This window comes from Passer domesticus, chromosome 5 (assembly GCF_036417665.1).
Source record: "Passer domesticus isolate bPasDom1 chromosome 5, bPasDom1.hap1, whole genome shotgun sequence".
Taxonomy (NCBI): domain Eukaryota; kingdom Metazoa; phylum Chordata; class Aves; order Passeriformes; family Passeridae; genus Passer; species Passer domesticus.
In genome coordinates, this window is record NC_087478.1 from 5,597,837 (window position 1) to 5,617,458 (window position 19,622).

Genomic DNA, 19,622 nt, shown 5'->3' on the forward strand with positions numbered 1-19,622 from the left:
TGTTGGAAGCTGCCTGTGGTTTTGAGGGGTGCTGGTGGCCAAAGGGGCCACAGAGGGGGACAGCAGTGATGTCAGGTGATGTCCCTTACCCTGTGCAGGGGTCACTGCTGCCCTGCTGAGCTAGAGCAGCCTCCTGGAGCGGGTTCCCTCAGGAAGTCACCAAACAGGCACTTCTTGGAGCACATGGAATGTGCTGGTGCTGAAGCCTGTCCCACAGCTGCTGGCATTGCTGAAACAGCCTTGCAGCAACTTGGCATCCAATCCACGTAAGTGAGCGTTAATTTTAGTTATTTCAAGTTGTGTTTTGGAGGTAAATATCATTTGTGACTTTACTTCCCACAGTGGTGGGACATCAGTCACACTCTTGCTCCTCCTGAGCCCCTGGGACCAGAGAGAGAACGTGGCTTGGAGCCAGCATAGATCTGCTGGGTGCTGAATCCCGAGGAGTCCCTAAAGGATGGGCTTTTTTGGGGCAATGCCAGTGTTTCCTGCAGTCAGCCAAGGAGCAGGTCCCTCATGGACACCCTGGCCAGCTGTGCACACATCTGGACCAGCATCTCTAGCAGTGGTAAGGATTGCCTGGGCTCTGCCCTCCCAAAGAGACCATGGCAAGGTTTCATTTTGAAAATGCTTTAATAAGGAAGTGTTGACAACACCGTTTTGCAAAATGTAAAGGTAACTATACAAATTCTTAATACAAAAAGAATAAATTAAAAGCAGATTTTTTTTTAATTCTGCAACTTTTTCTACAACATACATATTTTTTTCCTTGATTACAGTTGAACAGAATCCAGTAAAATCATTTTCCATGCTCTAAAGTCAATTTCAGGAGAGACCTAATTTTTTTCTTTTTTTTTCCTTTTTTTTAAACTAGAGAGTCCATTTTACACAACTTGTAATAAAACTATTGACATTAATATATATGTAAAACTTTACATCTAGTTAACTAAGCAGTAACTGGTCATCTGATAGCACCTGAATGGGGATCGGCTATGCCTGAAACTAAAACTAATACAGAGTGAAAACAAATTGGACTGATTCAACATTTTCAACACTCGACTGCATATAATATCATTTAAAAATAAACCCTGCCTCCCAGCACGGCCCCTGCAGGGACCATCCCTCGGCTCCTGCCCACACAGAGGGAGTGTCAGACACAGAGACTGAACGTGGTTGTGGCTTCATGGCAGATGGAGCCTTGAAAAATAAAAAAGTAAAGGAGGGGTTAAGTTGGTAGTCAAGTGCTTGTCTATAATAGCTATGTATATGCCCCTCCGTGTTATACTTAAATATGTTAATCTCATATGATTAACATTTTATGTACATTTGTGTTTAATTGAATTGAGCTAAACAGTAAAACCTGTTTTACTTAATCTGTCTTTACTACCAGACTGGCTGCTCACATGTGCCTTGATTGCAAACCAGAAAAGCAGAACACAAAGCAAAACTCAATCCGTTTCTAGAAAGCTTTTTCTCCACTTCAGCCTGTTTGCAGTTCAGGCTAACTATTTTTATTTCCCCCCTAATTTCAGGGCTGCCACCTTTTAACCTTTGCTGCAAAACTGCAGAGCTGGTCTTGGAGGAATTAATGTTTCTTCCTGTAGTGCCCAGAGGCCTCATAGTGCCGCTGTTGTTGAATTCTTTTTAATTAAAAGAAGGTACACAGAAAAAAAAATCAAACCCAAACCACTTACCAGGGAAATTAAAAAGAAAACAGACAGTTGCTCAGAGCCCCTAAAAATCCTTGGGCTAAATTATTTGCTGTAGCTTAATTTGGTCCTTATTTAATCCTTTTACTTCAGCTACCAAATTTTATCAGTAAATGTAATTAATCAGTACTATCTCTTATCCAGCTAAAAATCCAATTAGGAGCTTGAAATAATTCCTATGCTAAAGACCCCAAAGCACAAAGAGATGGTGAAAACAGCATTTTGCTTGTCCAGATAAAGGCTGCAATCTCACCACTGGCTGTTGTTCCAGAATGGAAAGTAAGGCTTCAGTTACTGTCACGGTGCGCTGCACTGCCGGGTGCTGCTTCAGGGAGGCCCAGAAGCACAAGGTTTGTGTGGTCACCTTTGTAAACCCTTTGCCAGTGTTTTTGTGTTTTTTTTTTTTTTTCAGAGGGATAATTCATTTATGCTTCATGTGTGAACATAAAAGGGTTTCCTTATCACAGAAGTACGGAAGGGTTTGTGTTGGAAGTGACATCACCCAGTTCCAACCCCTGCCATGGGGCAGGGACACCTTCCACCAGACCAGGCTGCTCAGAGCCCCTTGGCCTGGCCTCTTGCCCCATCCACTCCTGGCTCTGCCACAGGTTTCCCTGGACAAGTGACAGCCTTTCTGCCTGTCACTGCCTCATCTCTGCAAGGCCTCCTCCCCACCTCGCCAGTGATGCAAAGCAGCAGTGCAGGGAACCAAAGCCAACACTTCTGGTGTGAGTTGCAGAAAGGAATTGGCATGAGCTGCTTGCATTAATGTTTAGAAACCCCATTGTTTTTCAAAGCCTAATTACACAGAACCCATTCTCTTTTAAAGCCTGGAATGCAGTTTTCCAGCAATCTGAATACCAAAAGGTGTGGCAGCCCCCCAAGTCGCGGTGTTTAATTTGAAACGTTTCGCTCTACTTTGTCTGGTAGACGCTGTTGTTATTCTTGGAACACACACACAACACTCTCACACTCACACACACACTCTCTCTCACACTTTTTTTCCTTTTTCCTTAAACTAAAGCTAACTTCAGTTTCTGCTTTTCACAAAGTAACCCCCTCCAGCCGTTTCTTTTAATGCCTTTCCCATAGGAAATCGTCGTTTGCACGCACCAACGGGGGAAGGCCGGGCGCCCGCCCCCATCGAGTGGCAATAAAAACAGCATAGCACCGCAGTGAAGACTAAGACGTGCCAGCTTCAACATCCACCTAGATTGTGCACTTGTTCCTTACAAAAGTGTCTTTGAGGCCTTTGAAAGTTCCATGGCTTGACGTGTATAAAGCATTGCTCTAAAGTATGTGTAAACTTGCAGCTGCTCCAGGCCGGGCTCGTGCTGCTCCCTTGGGTGGCCGCAGGCAGCTCCCGCTCGGTCGCTTCCCGTTCTCTCTCACAAGGGAAGGTTTGCCTGTCTGCTGGTTGTCCAGCCCCGCTCCAGGAGCCCTCCTGCTTCCTGACAGACCAGTTCTCCCACACGGCAGCACACGGGTGACGAGCCCTTTGCTACACTGGTGCTAACGAAGGGAAGAGGAGTGGAACCAGCATGCGAACGCAGCTGGGCCGTGTCAGGTCGATCGCGATGTGCTTTCCCTTGGATTTCTCGGTAACGCTTTGTGCAGAAATAGATTCCAATTTATTGGCCGCGTCTGTTTGTGGAAAGGTTTTTTTTGGCAATTTTTATCTGTATCGGAACAACCAATACAATCCCAACCTCTCCATGTATTGGTGGGCACTCTGTGCCAGCCACAGAGGTGCTGTGAGTGCAGTACTTGCCTCTGCTTTCGGTAATGCCTTTGTAAACCTTGTCTGTCCAGTTCACGAGTGGCTTGCAGACAGCCATGCTGTGATACCAGCCCAGACCTCGGGTGTGTCTGCAGCACAGGGGGTTGTTTTGCTTGCGTGTAGGTGGACTCCAAATGAAGAAGGAAATGCCATTTTGCAGGGGGTGGTCGTGTCTGCCATTGAGTTAAAGAAGGGAGATGTTCTTGCAGCTAGAACTTGCTGAGCAATTCATCCTGCCAACAGTGGTGTGGAGATCTTTGGCAGTGCTGACCTGATTGTGAGACTGACACATCTCTGAAGTGATGGGATTTACTGTTGCAGAACAGATGCACTTTTAGGAACATGGTCTCCATTTCTCAGCCTCTGTCCTATTCCCACCCCCTTCAAACTGACGCTGTTGGCTTCAGCTTGCAGGTCATGGAACTCTTGCTGCTGTTACGTGCTGTGGAACACTAATCTTTGATACCAGCCTTGAAAGGGAAGGAAAGCCAGGTTTGAAACTGACTCTTCAGAAGGCTGCTCCTCTCCCCCGCTGCCCCGTGGCCGTGGGAGGGACGGGCACCCTCTGGCACAGGCTGTGCCGCGCCGCTGCTGCCGTGGCGCGTGGCTTGGGGCCAGAGCTCCATAAATGTTGTCTTGAATTGCATCGTGAGAAAAGTGCTTAGAGTTGAAGCTGGTGCTGGGTGACAGTGCATCTGGGTAAGGCAAATGAGAGGCAGTGAGGTGATCTCAGAATGGCATTGATGTGATTAACTTGAGGTCAGGGGTTCACACTAGAGTTCCAGGCTTGGCTTTTTCCTGCCCATACCACTGGACATCTGCTAATTCTGGATAGAGGGGAGAATCCAGGAAACAGCTATCATTGTAGTTCCTGCAGGAGAAAGGAAGCTTTGTTAGGACAGTGAGTGCTCCTGGGAAGTTCAACCATGAGCACAAAACATTGTGTTATGGGTGCAGAGGAATGCAGGGTTATTCACAGACCCCCCTGCCCTGGTTGCAGCAGCAGTGCTGTGCCTCTGCCCTGCCTGAGGCTCTGCCTGCTGTCCTGCTCAGCACTAAGCTGGGAGAGAGATTTTTCTAAAGGATGCTCTCCAAGGAGCAAGTCCTTAGAGCAGCTCACTGGGACATGGGCTGTATCACCCAGTGGGAATGCTGAAGGAGGAGGGTGGTGGCACTTTCTGCAGCACTTCTGCTCTGGGCAGAGGCTTGAGCATCACTGAGCAGTCCCAGAGTGACGAGGCTTTCCAGGGATGAACCAGGAGGGGACTGGTGAAAGCATGCCAGGTCTGATGTGGAAATGACCATGTTCTGCTGCAGCAGCCTAGTCCTCATCTCAGGCTATTTTTCCTGACAAAGTACTGCTTCTTTTGCTGCCTGGCTTTTTCTTTGTCTGGACTGAGTAAACAAGACAATTCATAAGAATTTTCTTTGCTATTTACGTTAAGAGCTCTACCCAGCATCAGCTCCTGGCTTAGGCTGTGGAGCTCCTTCCCAGAGGGATAAAGGTCAAAATCTGGATCTTTTGAAAAGTGACTGCTATATCTGTGCAGTTGTAGCCAGAATTGATGTCTCTCCCTCACACTTTGATTTGAACCAACTTCCAAACTAGAGACTGTTTTGAGGCAAAAGCAGGAGATGCATATTTTTTGTTTTACTGAGGGTTTCTCACCCCTTCTTACATTCCCTCCCCACCTCACAGGACTGATCTCACATCTGGTGCAGTTCCTAGTTCCTCTGCCCTGTTTTCCACCTTTCCCTGGCCTTGGTGTCTGAGAGGAACCTAAGCAAGGGCATCGACATTTGCATGTTAAAGAGCCTTTTGTTTCAGGTTTATGGGATAAACCTCTAGAAAGCTGGGCTTTAAGTACTTGACAGATGCCAGCTGTGAATGGATGTAGATTCAAACGAGAGTGTCAGACAGCGATGGCAGTTTAATTAAAATAGAAATACTCTGAGGGTTTTTTTGTTCCCTCCACCCTTCCCCCCCTGTCTACCCACAGGAATGGGGCCAGGGTTGCTCCTTGTTCCATAAAACCTCCCTGCTGCAAACAGCTCTGCAGAGGGAGGGAGGAGGAAGGTGTGATGGAGCTGTGGCTGCAGCGAGGCCGGGAGCTCTGGCCAGGGCCTCTGAGCTCACCCGAGCTCGTGTCCCCACCACGCTGCTCCCAGACTGTTCCCACGGCTCTCTGCTGCTTCCAATTCTCCTGGAAGAAGAGAGCTGCCCCCCCATCCCCACTTTCTTGGCAGGGACACAGAGCAGGCTGGCCCCAAGTCCCTTCCACAGGGGAAATGCCACAGGCAGGGACTGGCTGAGGGTGAGAATGCTCCCAAGGGTGGCAGGGAGCCTCGCTGGCAGACAAAGGGACACGGCTGAAGGACAGGGACAGCAGGAGCCCGGGCACTCGCACTGTGCTGTGGGGCACGAGGAGCAAAGAACAAAACATTCCCTTACTATACCTCTATTCATCAGTACTTTGGTGGGTTGGAGACTGAGACTCATCCATAGTGGGTGAGTTGTCTGTTGCTTCTCTGAACAAAGGAGAGCAAAAAAGGAGGAAAGAGGAGAGAGGAAATGTTAAAGAAAAGAAGTGACACAGACATTGTTATGAGCTTATTAATCCAGTGGGGAAACAAGTTGATGAATCATCTTTAGGAAAAGTTAGTGACACAAAAACATGTTGGGGAGAACTGTCAGTCTGTTGAGTCGTGCTGGGTGGGCACAGCCACTCCTGCAGTGGAGAAATCTGTTGTGCATCTAATGGCAGACTGGATCCACTCCTGTATTTATATACATACACCTTGGGTGATATGCTCAGGTACAAAACAAATGTTGATTAGTCTCCAATTCTTTTTGCAGTGAGTGTTGGTGCAAGGCCTAAGCTATAAATCCAGGTAGCTTCACTTTCAGCTGAGAATTTAGCTTGAAGTATTTTTGCTGTGAGAGGCAAGGTGCAGGACAGCTTGAATGGAAAAATAAGAAAAGCTAGGATTATCCAAACAGATGTCTCAGCTGGCTGCTCTAAATTACCAGTTTTAATTCTGATCATCATTGAGACATTTAGAAGAATTAGGATTGGGATGGAGACTAAGATTTGAATTTAGTCTCAAACCCTTAGTGGAAATTGCAGTGTATGGTAAAGGCAGGTACCATTTTGCCTATCTTGCTATCCCATGACTTTTTGAGAAATGGGACCAAGAACATTCTCCTTTTCTAAAGCTGGAAGCACATGCTAAGACCATATGAGGCTGGATGTCAAATGTGTGAATTTAAAATCCAGGTAAGCCTAAGGGGTTGTGGTTATGGTTCTCCTCATCTCCAATTTACAAGTACAGTCACAAACAGTGCTGGAGTAAAACCAGAGGTCAAACCTGGTCATAGGTGACATGGGTAATTAAAGAGCAGGAGATTTTCCAGTGGCTGCACAGTGAAATGTTTTCTAAGTCCCAATCCATGACTCAGGGTATCAGATCTGTTTCCCCATTCAAAGGACGGGGGTATTTTGAGGACTGTAGTGTCAGATCTAGCTGATCTTGCCAGAATCTCATCCCACAATTTAGGATGTGCTGAGTTAGATGGGATCTGGAAATGACTTTTATTTCAATGGCAGGACAGAATTGCTGGACAGAGAGTGCTAGAGAATACCCATGGGAGCTTGCAAAAGGGTGTTTATTTGCTCCCTGCCTTGTAAAGAGGTGCCAAAGAACCCAATGACTGTATTTACATTAGTAATGGCTATGGGTGTGTAATGCTTCCCTCACACTCTGGTAAAGCACCTTCATGTTAGTGATAGCTGAAAAAAGATGCCCTTAAAAGTCCTGCAGACACATTGCTGGGGAAAATTGAGCAGAAAAATGAGGTTGCTGCACACACAAGTATGGTAGGCACTGAACCTTGCCTTTTCAACAAGGTCTTGGTGTGGACAGCCGGTGTCATGGCTGCTAAGAAAGAAACATCAGCTATTTCAACATACAAAGAAGACAGAAGCAAGGAGACTGTCCAAGCAGGAGGAACCTGCAGGGCTCCTTTCCTTGTGGATCTGACACTGCTTGGAGCAGTGCTGGGTGTGGATGACTCAGCCATGTCTTGCTCAGCCTAAACCAGAGCTCCATCACCACGAGAGAACAGGTGGGGAACTGGAAATCCTCTGTGTGTGGATGCAGGCTATGGAGCACATGGAGAACATTCCCCACAGCTGTGCTTTTTCTCACTGGCACGGAGGGAGGTGGATTCTCTAACCTGGCCCCACAGACACTCACCCAGTCTGCCACGTGAGAATGTGGTGGGGGCTGCCCGGCGGCGTGGCTGCGAGCTCGCTCGACGGCGTGGAACTCCTCTGGCTGTGAGGTAAGGCAGCTGCAAAACAACCAGGGGTGGAGAAAAACGACTGGTGAGGTGAGAACACAAAGGTCAGGGTGGTTCAGAAGCTTCAGCTGGTCGGACCAGCAGAAACATGTCTGGCTGTGAGCAAACACAGCATGGGACAGACCTCGCCCCATTCTGGGGTGACTGTGCCTGAACATGGCACAAGAGCACAGCCCCTGCTGACACTGCTGCACCTCACGGGCTGGACCTGGCCTCAGCTCTGCAGGAACACTCAGTCTCCAGCTCCAGACTCTCCTGATCCTGGCTGGCACACACTGCACTTCTCCCAGCACACAAACGTGGTTGCTGCTGCCTGGACTCCATAGGTACTGCACTGGAGGAGTCAGCCTGCCAGGCTCAGCCTCCTGTTTCCAGCAGTGGTGGGAGATGCTCTGTGTCCCCAGGAGCCAGGGCTGGCAGTGCTGAGAGCCTAGACAAGTACACTGCTCTGAAGATTTCAAAAGCTGCAACTTCCTTTCCCTGTGGATTTGTGAAAAATGCCTGCCTTTGCTGACAGTCCTATGAGGGACCAAAGGAAGGCTTAGCATGCCTGAATGAAGACAGAAGCAAGCTGGACTATAAATGGACAGTGGCTCTTGGGGGAATTTCCCTGGTGAGGGTCCAGCAAATAAAACCACCTCACTAATCTCTCCTCCTCCTCAAGTCTACACAGTGTTGACCCTCTGAATTTAATACATGCCTTAGAATTTAATACATGCCAGAAGGCTCATCTTCTTTGAAGGACAGTGTGCAGCCCAATTGACCTATCAGCTAGGACTGATCAGCTGAAATTATGGAGGCTTCTACCTGGCACCCCTCTCTCTGCTGTTAAATTCTTCAGCTGTTGCCAAATGACACCAAAAGGGAAAACCAAATTTTAATCTTCTTCTGGAACTGAGAGCTCCTGAGGTCAGTATCCTCCCATAGCTGTGATTGGAAACAGACTCTGAACACAAAACCAATCTATGCTGCCAACTGGTCAGGCCACGCTGTGATTACTGAACATTCTTGTGCTGCACAGGTATCACATTTAGGTTTAAAGCCCCAGCTGAGTTAGGGAATGGACTGGCCAACAGTGATCTTTATGTGCTCTCAACCCAACCCACCATTTTCTTGAACTGGTACCATTTCCAAAAGCTTTCCAGTGTTCAAGCATTTTCTCTTGCTCTATGGAACAGAAATGCCAATCAACCAAAGGGAGGAAGAGAGATTTTCATAGGGAGACACAGGATGGTTCTAGCAGCTACTCAGTTGTGTCTTGGTCCACCCCTGGTACTCCTGTGAGTGCTGTCATCACACATCAATCAGCCCCTTCTGGGGCAGCTGCTGGTGGCCCACGAGGAGCCTCTGACTCCCCACTGGAGTTGGCAGCGAGTGCAGGGCCCCCCTGGTGCCAGTGTGGTGGTCACCATGGACTGGCAGAAGGCCAGCAGCCAGCACGGGTGGACAATGCACTGGAATGCCTGGGAGCCAGTGGCAAGTGCAGCTGGAGCAATGGTGTCTCCCATGCTGAGGCTGAGGCACGTGGCTCAGTTTTTTAGCAAGTCCTTGATCTGTCCATGCTGGCTGGACAAGGAGTGACTGATGGCTAGTAAATATTTAACCTTGGATTGTTTCACAGCACATTGCAGCCTTCCTTCTCAGTGTAATGAATCTGACTGTTTTCTTACTATTTAATATTAACAGCACAGAGGTATACATAACATATATGTTTAATATTAACAGCAATGCTCTGTACATAACACAGAGGCAAAATACTGCAAAACTTCAGCACTCTGAATTTCAGGGTATTATCAGCAGAGTTATTGAAGCTGCATGGGAAAAGCAAGTCTCAGCAGTGCACAAAGATGTCATCGCTCAAACATTTTCGTGGGGGGTGGAGAGGCTAGAATACCCCACTTAACCTTTCTCACACTTTTGGTGTTTCAGTGAGTACATATATTCTCCTAGTCTGTGCTGAACCCCTGCTTGCTTCATCGCTCCCCTCGCTGTGATTATGAATAGTGATGGCTTTGTCACCTTCAGCCTCTAGTGCCATCACCCAAAACCCAACTGCACTCTGAGGAAAGACGTGGCAATAACCAGGCTTTGGTCCCTCTCTGTCTTTTGAGCCCATCATTGAGAAGCGATGATCTCCATGGATGTTTCCAAACATTCCCATTGATGAATGTCTCGGACAAGGCTTGCCCCACGGTGTTAAACCTCCAGGCCTGGTGAGCAGTGTGTGCAGGCCACATAACCTGCTGTGTTCTGGCACTGCTCTCCAGCTGGGGTGTAACACGTGGCACAGACCTGGGCTGAATGAGGCTCCCATCCCTCCCGCCCCTCTGCCCGGGCCTGGCTCTCACCTGATGTTGCTTTACACATCTGAGGCATTCTCGTGACCCGGCTGTGTGCCACAAAGGTGCTTTGAGAAGATGTGCTGTACTGGGAGCTGCTGTCCGAGGAGGTGGAGCTCGTGTGCGAGAGGCGGCTGTGCTCCTTGTGGGAGGCCGTGGACCGCTGGTACCAGAGCCGCAGCTCGTCCGACACCGCAGTCCTGCCCGAGCCCTTCTCGTGGCCCTCCCTGCCCAGAGATGGAGTCCTTATGATCTGGGAGCGGGACGGGGTGAGCCTGACTGAGTCCACTTCATCCCCGTGCCAGTTCTCCTTAAACATTCCCCCCGCTGTGTAGGAGTTGGAGGTTTTGAATTGTGCTTTCACGCTGTAGTGTCCCTCCTGGTCGTTCTCCAGGCTCCGCACCACCACGGGTGTGGAGCTGCCCTCGATGTACAGGGGATATTCTTTGATCCTGTACTGGGAGGAGGGCTGGCTCTGGCTGTGCAGGTAGACACGGTGGTGTCCCGTCCCGTTCCTCGCAGCCAGGTTGGGCATGCTCCCTGAATTGGAAGAGACCAGGTTTCCTGCTGATTTGTGCCTTTGCCTCTGCCGTTCTCTGGCTTTCGATGGGGAATCCTCTGCCAGGGTGGAGTAGTTGGGGTTCATCTGAGCAGGGTAGTAGTGCTCCGAGCTGGAATGGCTGGTGCAGGAGGAGCAGTCGTCCATGGGGTCAGAGCCGTTACTGCTACGAGTCCTTGGGGTGTAGAAATCAGGGCTCCCTGTCTCATTTTCTGAGCCGAGGAGCTTTCCTTGTGACTCCAAACTGGAGCTCCGGTGTCTAAAGTGCTGAGCTAGGCTGTGCAGTCTGGTTGGGCTGATATCTACTGACCTGCAGGCACAGGAAAAAAGCAGGCTGTAAGTCAACACGTTGAATCATTCCCCATCCCTGTCCTTACACACAGCCACCAAAGGAATCTGAGGGCATTGAAAACCTGAACCCTTCCAGCACTGCTTGGGGCTGCTGCCTGCAATGCAATCTGCTTCCCCGCTGCAGGGCCTGAGGTGATAAGGTCCTGCTCCTGTTCCTCTCCAGTTCCCTGGTGGTGACATTCAATCTGCAGCACCATGAGAGACATAAACCCCAGCCCAATCCAGTTCCTCTGTGGCATGCCACCCTGGGAAAAGCCCAGTTTGAAAGGTAAAGCTTGGGAACCTCAAGCCTTGGTACCTCGCAGACCATAAAGATGTGAGATTCCCTTCCAAGTGGCCCATTAATGTCCTGCATGGGTACAATCCACCTGATGAGAGAGAGACAGACAGACTGCCCATACTTAGTCCTGAATGTTGTGATTTCTCCACTGGTCATTGAAAAAGTCACCCCTTGTCAAGCAGCTTGGTGCTGCTCAGACCCAGCCATGGGTAATGCATGTCATTGGTGACAGCCCTTCAGGCAACCACCCCAAATCACAGCTTACAAGGCTTGATTCATGGCCAAGTCTGGGAGGTCTCTATTCACCCCAGCTGTTTGAATAGCTCCACCCATCCATTCAAGGAGCAGGAACACATCTACATGATGGATGGCTAAGGCCAGGGCATGCAGCTCATGAATGAGCTACAGACTGAGCATGGTTGTTTCAAACACCCAAATGTCCCCTACTCAGTTAAGGCCACTTTTCAAGCCCTGTGCCAGGCTCATTTCTCATACAGCTTGGCTCCAGTGTTAACAGACATTGCACCATTGAAAAGTACCCTCAGCCAAAAGTTTGTAACAAATTTAACCCAGAGCTTTAATGCCTTGTGTTGTCTCTGCCCAAGGCTGATGTGTTGGCACAACTCTTGATTTATTCTGAGCTAAATGATGGTAGCACTTCCCCTTAGTGCAGGACACAGACCAGAACACAGCTCTGGATCAGTTCTGCTCCCTGCAGTGTCCATGGTGCTTGCCACAAAAGCAAAAGAGCAATGAAGCTGAACAGTTCGTAAAAATCCTGCTGAAAATCACAGTCAAGTTTCGCCTCACATATCCAATCACCTCCCTTACACACTTCAGGTCCTTCCTTTGTCAACCCTGGGCTAAATTCCACTGCCACCTGGGTCCCTGGCTGGATTGCTCTTGATCTCCAGTAACATCACACACGTGCAAACATTTTATCCATGAGGATAAATTACCACTATTCAACATTTTGTATCAGACAGGAAGCAACATGTTCTCTCCAGCTGGATCCATGGAGGAATTTACTGCAGAACTTAGTAGTAGCACCAAATGCATTTTAAAAGTGCCCATAAACAGTCTGAGATGAAAGGTCCCAGCAGAAGAAAAGCTTGATCACTTCAGGGGAGGGATGAGGGTGTTTATCTGAAGGGATTTCAGGGTGTCATTTCAGGGGAGATTCTCTACTGGCATGAGCACATGAGCCTCTTATGTGAACAGGACTGGTTTGTGTCCTTCCCTGAACTGGGAATTAATTCCTACCCTGAGGGAAGGATAAAGCAAGGCAAATTTATTTCAGGGTAAGCAAGGTGAGGCTGGAGCCAGGAAGACTTACCTTGTGGAGTGGACGTAGTGCGGACTGCGTACCCGTAGATCCGGCGTCGACGGCATGCTGGACTGGGAATTCCAGTGGGGAAGGCTCCGGATGGGGCTGTTCTGCAGCGAGCTGCTGCCTCCCGCCTCGGCACAGCTCCCGGTGCTGGGGAACCGCTTGTGACTGCTGCAGAGGAAACACCCTGCCTCAGCTCTCCCACAGGAATATGGGGAAGTGGCTCCCACGCATCCTTCCAGATCTCAGGCACGTGCCTGGGATCTTGCAGGGGTGAGTGGGAGTTGGGTCAGCTGCTGTTCTGAGCTTGTGTCCCAGCACTTGTGCTTCTACAGTGCCAGAGGTCAAGGCCAAGTCCTGTCAAAACCCTCAGATAATCCACCATCCTACCCTTCTAAATGTTTTGTAGAACAACATTGAGATACCAAACAGCAATTGTGTGGCTGTAGCCTGTTTTTATGACTTGCCTATTGGCCAAAACACTTAAAAGTCTCCTTTTAGTAAGGGACAACTTTATAAATTTTGAAAGGGCTCCCACCTGTCCCTGCTGAAAGCAGGGAATATCTCTGTGCTGGAGCTCCAGGAGAGCTGGCTCACCTGGAGTGGCTGTGCGAGGAGCGCTTCTTGACCTTCTCATAGGGCTCATCCAGGGATGACTCGCTCCACATCTTGGGTTTGATGGGGGACTTGTCGTAGTCGCTGCGGTGGAAATGCATCTGGCGGAGGCCGTCCAGCGACTGCGGCGGCGGCGGCCGGTTGTGCAGCGGCGGCCGCGGCGGGAGGCCTTTGTGTGGGGACTGCAGAGGGGAGATTGTGCTGGTCACCTGAGAGTCCTCTGTGGAGAGAAGGGAGAGAGGTGATGGCTGTGTGGCACCTCCAATGGCAGCACAGCCCTGAGAGGTGCCATTGAACCTCCTGCTTCCTTGCCCTGCTTCCCCTAGTTGTGCTCAGGGCCATCCTGAAGGCCTGACTTTCAGAAAAGCACTGGCTGACATTCTCATTCTAGGAGGGAATGGCCAGCAAGAGTGTGTGATGTCTTGAAACAACTGAAACTTAAGGGAAAATAATGGGCCATTCTAGGACTCTCTTTTGAAATAATTCAGAGCAGCAACCACAGCAGTATTCACTGCTCCAGGCCTGATGTCTGACTACAAAATAAAGAGTCAGGGGAAACCAAACTTTTTTCTTCTGGGATCTATCAGTGGACTATTACACAGAACAGTAATTCCATTTTGAGTGTCAATCAGTTCACACATCCCTTCCCAATCTCTAGAACATACAGCAGCCAACATACCATCCTCAAGAACAAGGGCATCTGAGAGGGAGCTGTCTTCACTGGCAATGTTTCCTTCTGAAGAGAAGAAAATACAAAGATGGTCAGATGGTCCCAAGATTTGCAGTGACTGAGTGCTGAACTGCACCATGATCTTTGTCCACTGAGTCTTAGCCTTAAGCAGTCACCCACGCCTTCCTCTCACCAGACCAAGAGGCAAAATTCCTATGAATGGTTGACTCAGCCCACTCTCAGTCTAGAAGGGCAGAGCTGCAGGTCAGGTCTCTCAATAGCAGGCTGCCTTTCAAGGAGCTGCTATTTTCAATAACTGGGGATAAAGACTGAGTCACAACAGAGAGCTGAGATCCTCAGAGGATGAAAACTGGCACAGTGCCATTAGTGAGATTTACATCTTGGCCCTTAAGGACTCTGGGCTTGATCCATCTTCTTCAAATGATCATCCTGTTGCTAACTAAAGGCTCACACTAAGTACAAGTCCTGTGGAATTCAAGGAAATGTTTTTGGAGCATCCTCTGCAGCAGCAGGGAAAGCTCTCGGGTCCTTGGCATGCAGATATTTGAGCTGCCCCCACAACCTGTGTCCTCATGGCTGTCTGTTATCTCTGACTGAGGTGCAATTTGGTACCCAGGACACAAATACAGCAGCTCTAATCTCAGTTCCTGCCACAAAGGCACAGAGAAAAGCTCTGCAAGTCTAAAGGAAAGGGGAAAATCTGCAAGGGAGAAAGAACCAGGGCAGAAAGTTATGGATTTCAAGAAAAATCAATCAACAATCCAGTAAACCATAAAGTGCCCTGAGAATTACATTGTTAAAAAAAAAAAGAAAACTAAAAGAATATTTGAACACAGCAGTGAGACTGCTCCCACTTTGATTTTACAGATGCCTTTGAGCTAGAGAGCTCACCCCTATCTGCTAACATTAATTGCATTTGTACTGCACTGCTCTGGAGGAGATACCAAGAGAGCAATTTCACAGGTGAACAAAGGAGTCAGAGCCTGCTCTGCTGACACCCTGATCATCCACGGCACAACACAGCTTTGCTGCTGTGACCCAGCACATCCCTAATGCACAGCACCCTCCGACAGCACCCCTGGGGTCCTCCAGGCAGGGCAGGGAAGAGGAGGGAGGGGAAATTTGGGAAAAATTCTGCTCCCTGCCCTCCACACACCCTCCGTGACGCTGTGGGCACCAAGTCCCACTTACCATCTATGATCAGGGAGGCTCTCTGCGTGGGCTTCTTCCCGGATTTGATGCGATACTCGTTGATGGCGTTCTCGATCTCCTGCAGTTTCTTCAGGGCATTCAGGTAGGATGTCTTCCTCTGCTTCTTCAGCTTCTTGCTGACGTTGGGGTCGCTGGCCAGGCGCCGCGCAGCCTCCGTGATCTGGGACTGAATGGCAAATTCCCTCTCCAGGCGCTCCAGCTCTGCCTCCTGGCCAAAGGCGAGTGGATTCTGGTTACCACCAAACTCTCCAAGCCCACCTAAGTGGAAGATCTCCAGAACCTGACCAGTGGCCTCCAACAAAGGCTCTCCATCTACAAAGCATCCACAGTCACGCTGCTGCCCTCAGGGTCTCTCTGAGCATACCCATCTTGCCTTCACCTGCTCTCAAAAGTGCCTGGAAGCACAGCTGGTGGAAGGGATGACCCACAAGGAGGACATTTGTGCTCCAGCCCTAACCCTGATGTGCTGTTTGACTTTTCATGCAGTTTGATATGGTCAAATTCAATGGTGCTCTACTACACATTCAACCTTTTACACCCATCTCCGGATTACACCTGCCTCTTCTCCCTGTTTTCTATCTCCACATTTAAGCCCGATTTGATTTCACTGCTATGTATTGATGCAAAGCCACAGCTTTAACCTTGACAGGTTCACGTGGCACCCACCAAACACTTTGGGGTAAAATAGGGCAAAGATGGGTGAAGTCCTCACCAGTGTATGGCTGTCAAAATCCAGGGGTGAGTATGAGCTTAAGTAATTATGGGCTGCTGCAACTGATGGCACCAGAAAATTGTCTCCTCGAGTTACTAGCTGGGAGGGTGATCTCAGAGCCTGCAGTGTGCAACAGCAAGCTCTCTGTATGCCAGAAAGAACCAGTGCCCTCAGAGTCAGCCCTTGCAGGGCCTCAGCTGAGTTTTTAAATGCAATCAGGTGTACTCTGGAAGCTCCCTATCCATTTTTGGTTATCCTCCAAAGTCAAGGGACTTAGGACAACTTATGCCAAAGCATAAGCTGATACAGAGCTTCCCAGTCTGCACCAGGACCCCAGGCTGGGAGCTTCAAAGGGCCTTGCTAATCTGCAACGGATCTGGCTACCTCCCCCAGCTCAATGGAATCAGTCTGCTAGAAAGAGGAACCCAGTACATTCCAAATTAAAAAAAAAAAAAAGACGAGCTTTTCTACTTTTGTTGAGACAATTATATATTCCTGGAGATCTCCATTACGCAAGTTCAAATCCTCTCTTTGTTCAGCAGCAGGGTAAGAGCTGATGCTGTGGGATTTAATCAGCCTGAAGTGTTCTCTGAAGTTTTTATTCTGGGCTTCTGGCTTAAAAAATATACTTTTGCTATCAGTGGTGAGTCAGCATTGCCTTAAAACTATAATTATAATTTCCCTCACTTCACTGGAGAATCAACCCACCTTCTGTCTTTTTAACAGATCCCTTTTTGCTTTGAAGACTTTATAAACTCTGTTAGTGCCAGACTTATTAAAAGTGAACTTGACATGATGGGGTTTTAAGGCCTGGATTCTGATTCATCATCTTCTGGTAAAAGCCTTCCCAGAGTCAGGAATTACAGACCAGGTAAAGGTGATTACCAAGAGAAAAACCAGGACCCTTCCCTGCAAGTCTTGATCTGACAGAGGCCTTGCTAAAGGTATGGTAAGCTTGATGTGAGAGCTGTCATTTCAGACCTTCACAGATTCAGCTCTAAATCATTCAGTATATCCTAGGAAAAATATATGAATTTTCTTCCTGTCCATAATTGTCTATTTTCTTCCAGTGAGGCCCCTATAAATAAAGCCCTAGGAAATGAGAGCTATCATCTGCCTTCAGATGGAAGTGCCTTGCTTCAGGTCCTTGTCACAGCTAGTAATTTCAGTCCTGGATTTACGTGGTTGAGGGAATATTTCACCTTTTTTTTAAAATTGATTTTCCAGTGTTTGCACTTGCTGAAAAGTGCATGAAAACCATCGCTAGCCTCCCTAAATGCTTTCAAACTGGCAGCCAAACACAGCTCAACATCGTTCTTTGAGAACAGAAATTTATGGTTTTCAACACAGCCTTAAAATTTGACAGACGAAGAGAGAGGTAGAGGAAAGCTGAGTCAGCATGTTTGGATTGCTGAGTGCCTGCACTGGGGAGGAGCTGCTTTACCTTCCTGCTCTCCACACCTAATCCTGCCACTGGAGTAAGGAGATTCCTCACCCGCCGGCCCCAGAAGCTGCCCTGTAGCAATTGGAGCTGGGGAAGCTGGAGATCAGGTTATAACTCAGCAGCCAACAGACTGCAGGGGTTTTAGGAGTAATTCAGCTAAGACATGCTTCCCTTTGAAAAGCTTAATTAAATGTGCTAGTTCATGAATATTTGACTGTGGTGGAATTCCTCTCCCAGGCTCCATTGAGAACAAAACTAAAGAGCTCCAGCTGTTTATTTTTTCAGCAGAAGGAAGATGCCAACAAAACGACAAACAGTTAATTCCCTGGCTGAGCTGAGCCTCAAACCACACAGTCGCAACCAGCTTCAGTCTCTCCTCCTACAAAAATAAAAAGGAAACTCAAGACTGGAATATACACAAGTGTCTTGAGACAAATGTGCCTCCACAGACAATAGTTGTTCTGTGAATCCGGTCCTGCCTTACAGCTGCTGCAGGCCTGTTTTCACAGCCACGGTTCAGGGCACTGACCCAGCACATTGTGGGAGCAAGGAAGGGAACAAACACTCCCTGGCAAACTTAGAAAAATGTAACTCCAGCTCCCCATAGGTAGGGATGAAGGCTCTTTTGTTTGACTGGGGAGCAAAATGCTTTTATCTCGCTGTGGCAGGGCTGAGATGGATAATGGTGATGTTTTTGTCCCTGGTTAGAGGGGACCTGAATTTGGATTGCTACTGGAGTGGAAAGCAAGCGGTTGTTTGCAAAAACAAGACAGGCAGAAGCAGGGCTCAGATGGCTTGGGGGGCTCCTGATGTGCTCCTGCTCGCACAAATCACTGCACTTTGTCACCAGAGCATTTGCACTGCCATGGTCCAGTTGGTCACCCAGGCTATTTCTGTTACCTCTAGAAAACCAAAGGGTGAACCTCAATCATTTCACCTTTACTCTGAGTCTGAAGTCCCCAACTCTCTCACTTTTTCCTTGTTCTGATGGATATAAAAAACCCCAAATGGGTACTGTGACCAATTACAGTAATTTAAAACAAAAATGACCATGGGACTGATGGCTCCTGTGTGATGCTCACTGGACATCTTAGAGACCTGAGGTGGGGACATGTCTGGAAGGGAAGGGCACAGCCTCACCTCTCCCTTAGGCAGGATTTTCTGCTCATCCAGTTTAAAGGCAGTTCCTATTCTTCTCCTTACAATAGGTGGCTCCTCCCCAGGATCCAGGGGGTATTCTCGTGGCAGCTTCCCTGTGAGCTCCTGTAAGCAGAAAATGCTGTTAGTGCTCTGGGAAATCCTGCAGCACAGCAAAGCACACCACCACTCCTGCGTGACCCTAAAATGACAGGTATTCATATCCAGTTCAGCCAGCTGATAAACACACAGGAGAGCACCCAGCCCTGCAAACTCAGAACCCAGCACTGAGGGTGGGGACCTCCTCTCTAAGCTGTGCATGAATACAGATCTTTGTGGCCTGCCCTGGGCAGGTCTGTAAGTAGTGCCCATCCCAGGGCGTCAGGGCCTGAGGCTGAGCAGGCTTGCAGCACACAAGCTTTCATCTCTGCTGCAGGGTGAGCAGGAACCAAGAGCTCCTGTCTGCTGAGAGGGGTGAGCAGACCCGGGAGCCTTCCTGCAGGATGCAGGTCTGCTGAGTCAGAAAGCTGCAATGGTAACAGCCACGTAGGTTATGACCTGCACAGAAAAACATTCCCACCTGATTCATGATGTGTCTGAGAGGAATGCAATGGAAATGGTCACTGAAAGCAGTGCCTGGTACCTCATTACCTGTCTGATAACACTTCATGTATTAGAATGCTTTCCAAACCCCAATGATGTCATGGGCAGCTTTGGAGCAATTATTAGCTGATACTCTGTCAGACTGATGGGGTTATTTGCAAAGATACGTTCAAAATCTGAAGCAAACCTCACAGAATTTCAGAATATGTGGAAAACAGGAAGCAGCACCACTACTGATGTTAATGCTGTGGGGTTTTCCCCTCCAGCTACACAATACAGGCATACACATCTGAACTGAAGGCATTGAACTGCCTAGAGAAAAAGGCAGAAGCCTGACTACCAGCACAGCCCAGACTTCTTGTACTCAAAAGTCTCCCCATGAAGGACAAAAGGCTTTTGTGCTCCTTAGCATCAGTGTTGAGAGGATCCAGCTGGCAGAGTAACCTAAATCATCTGAATCCCAAAGAACAGCAGCTGACCTTAATGTGAGTGTGGGT

General features: G+C 48.7%; 1 protein-coding gene across 9 annotated transcripts in view; it reads right to left on the minus strand.

The window, feature by feature from the left end:
- Positions 1–614: 614 nt before the first annotated feature.
- FRMD4A (FERM domain containing 4A) overlaps positions 615–19,622 on the minus strand; it is a 356,537-nt gene continuing 337,529 nt past the window's right edge. For 8 of the 9 annotated variants that reach the window (XM_064421808.1, XM_064421806.1, XM_064421809.1 and 5 more), the window contains 8 exons: positions 18,526–18,648; positions 15,209–15,437; positions 14,006–14,062; positions 13,309–13,546; positions 12,718–12,882; positions 10,201–11,060; positions 7,747–7,843; positions 615–4,360 (listed from right to left, as the gene is read on the minus strand). In XM_064421808.1, the coding sequence (XP_064277878.1) occupies positions 4,258–4,360; positions 7,747–7,843; positions 10,201–11,060; positions 12,718–12,882; positions 13,309–13,546; positions 14,006–14,062; positions 15,209–15,437; positions 18,526–18,648 (1,872 nt within the window). In that variant the 3' untranslated portion in view covers positions 615–4,257. Of the gene's footprint in view, positions 4,361–5,946; positions 6,019–7,746; positions 7,844–10,200; positions 11,061–12,717; positions 12,883–13,308; positions 13,547–14,005; positions 14,063–15,208; positions 15,438–18,525; positions 18,649–19,622 lie in introns of all 9 variants that reach the window. The other variant, XM_064421804.1, reaches the window with a different exon arrangement.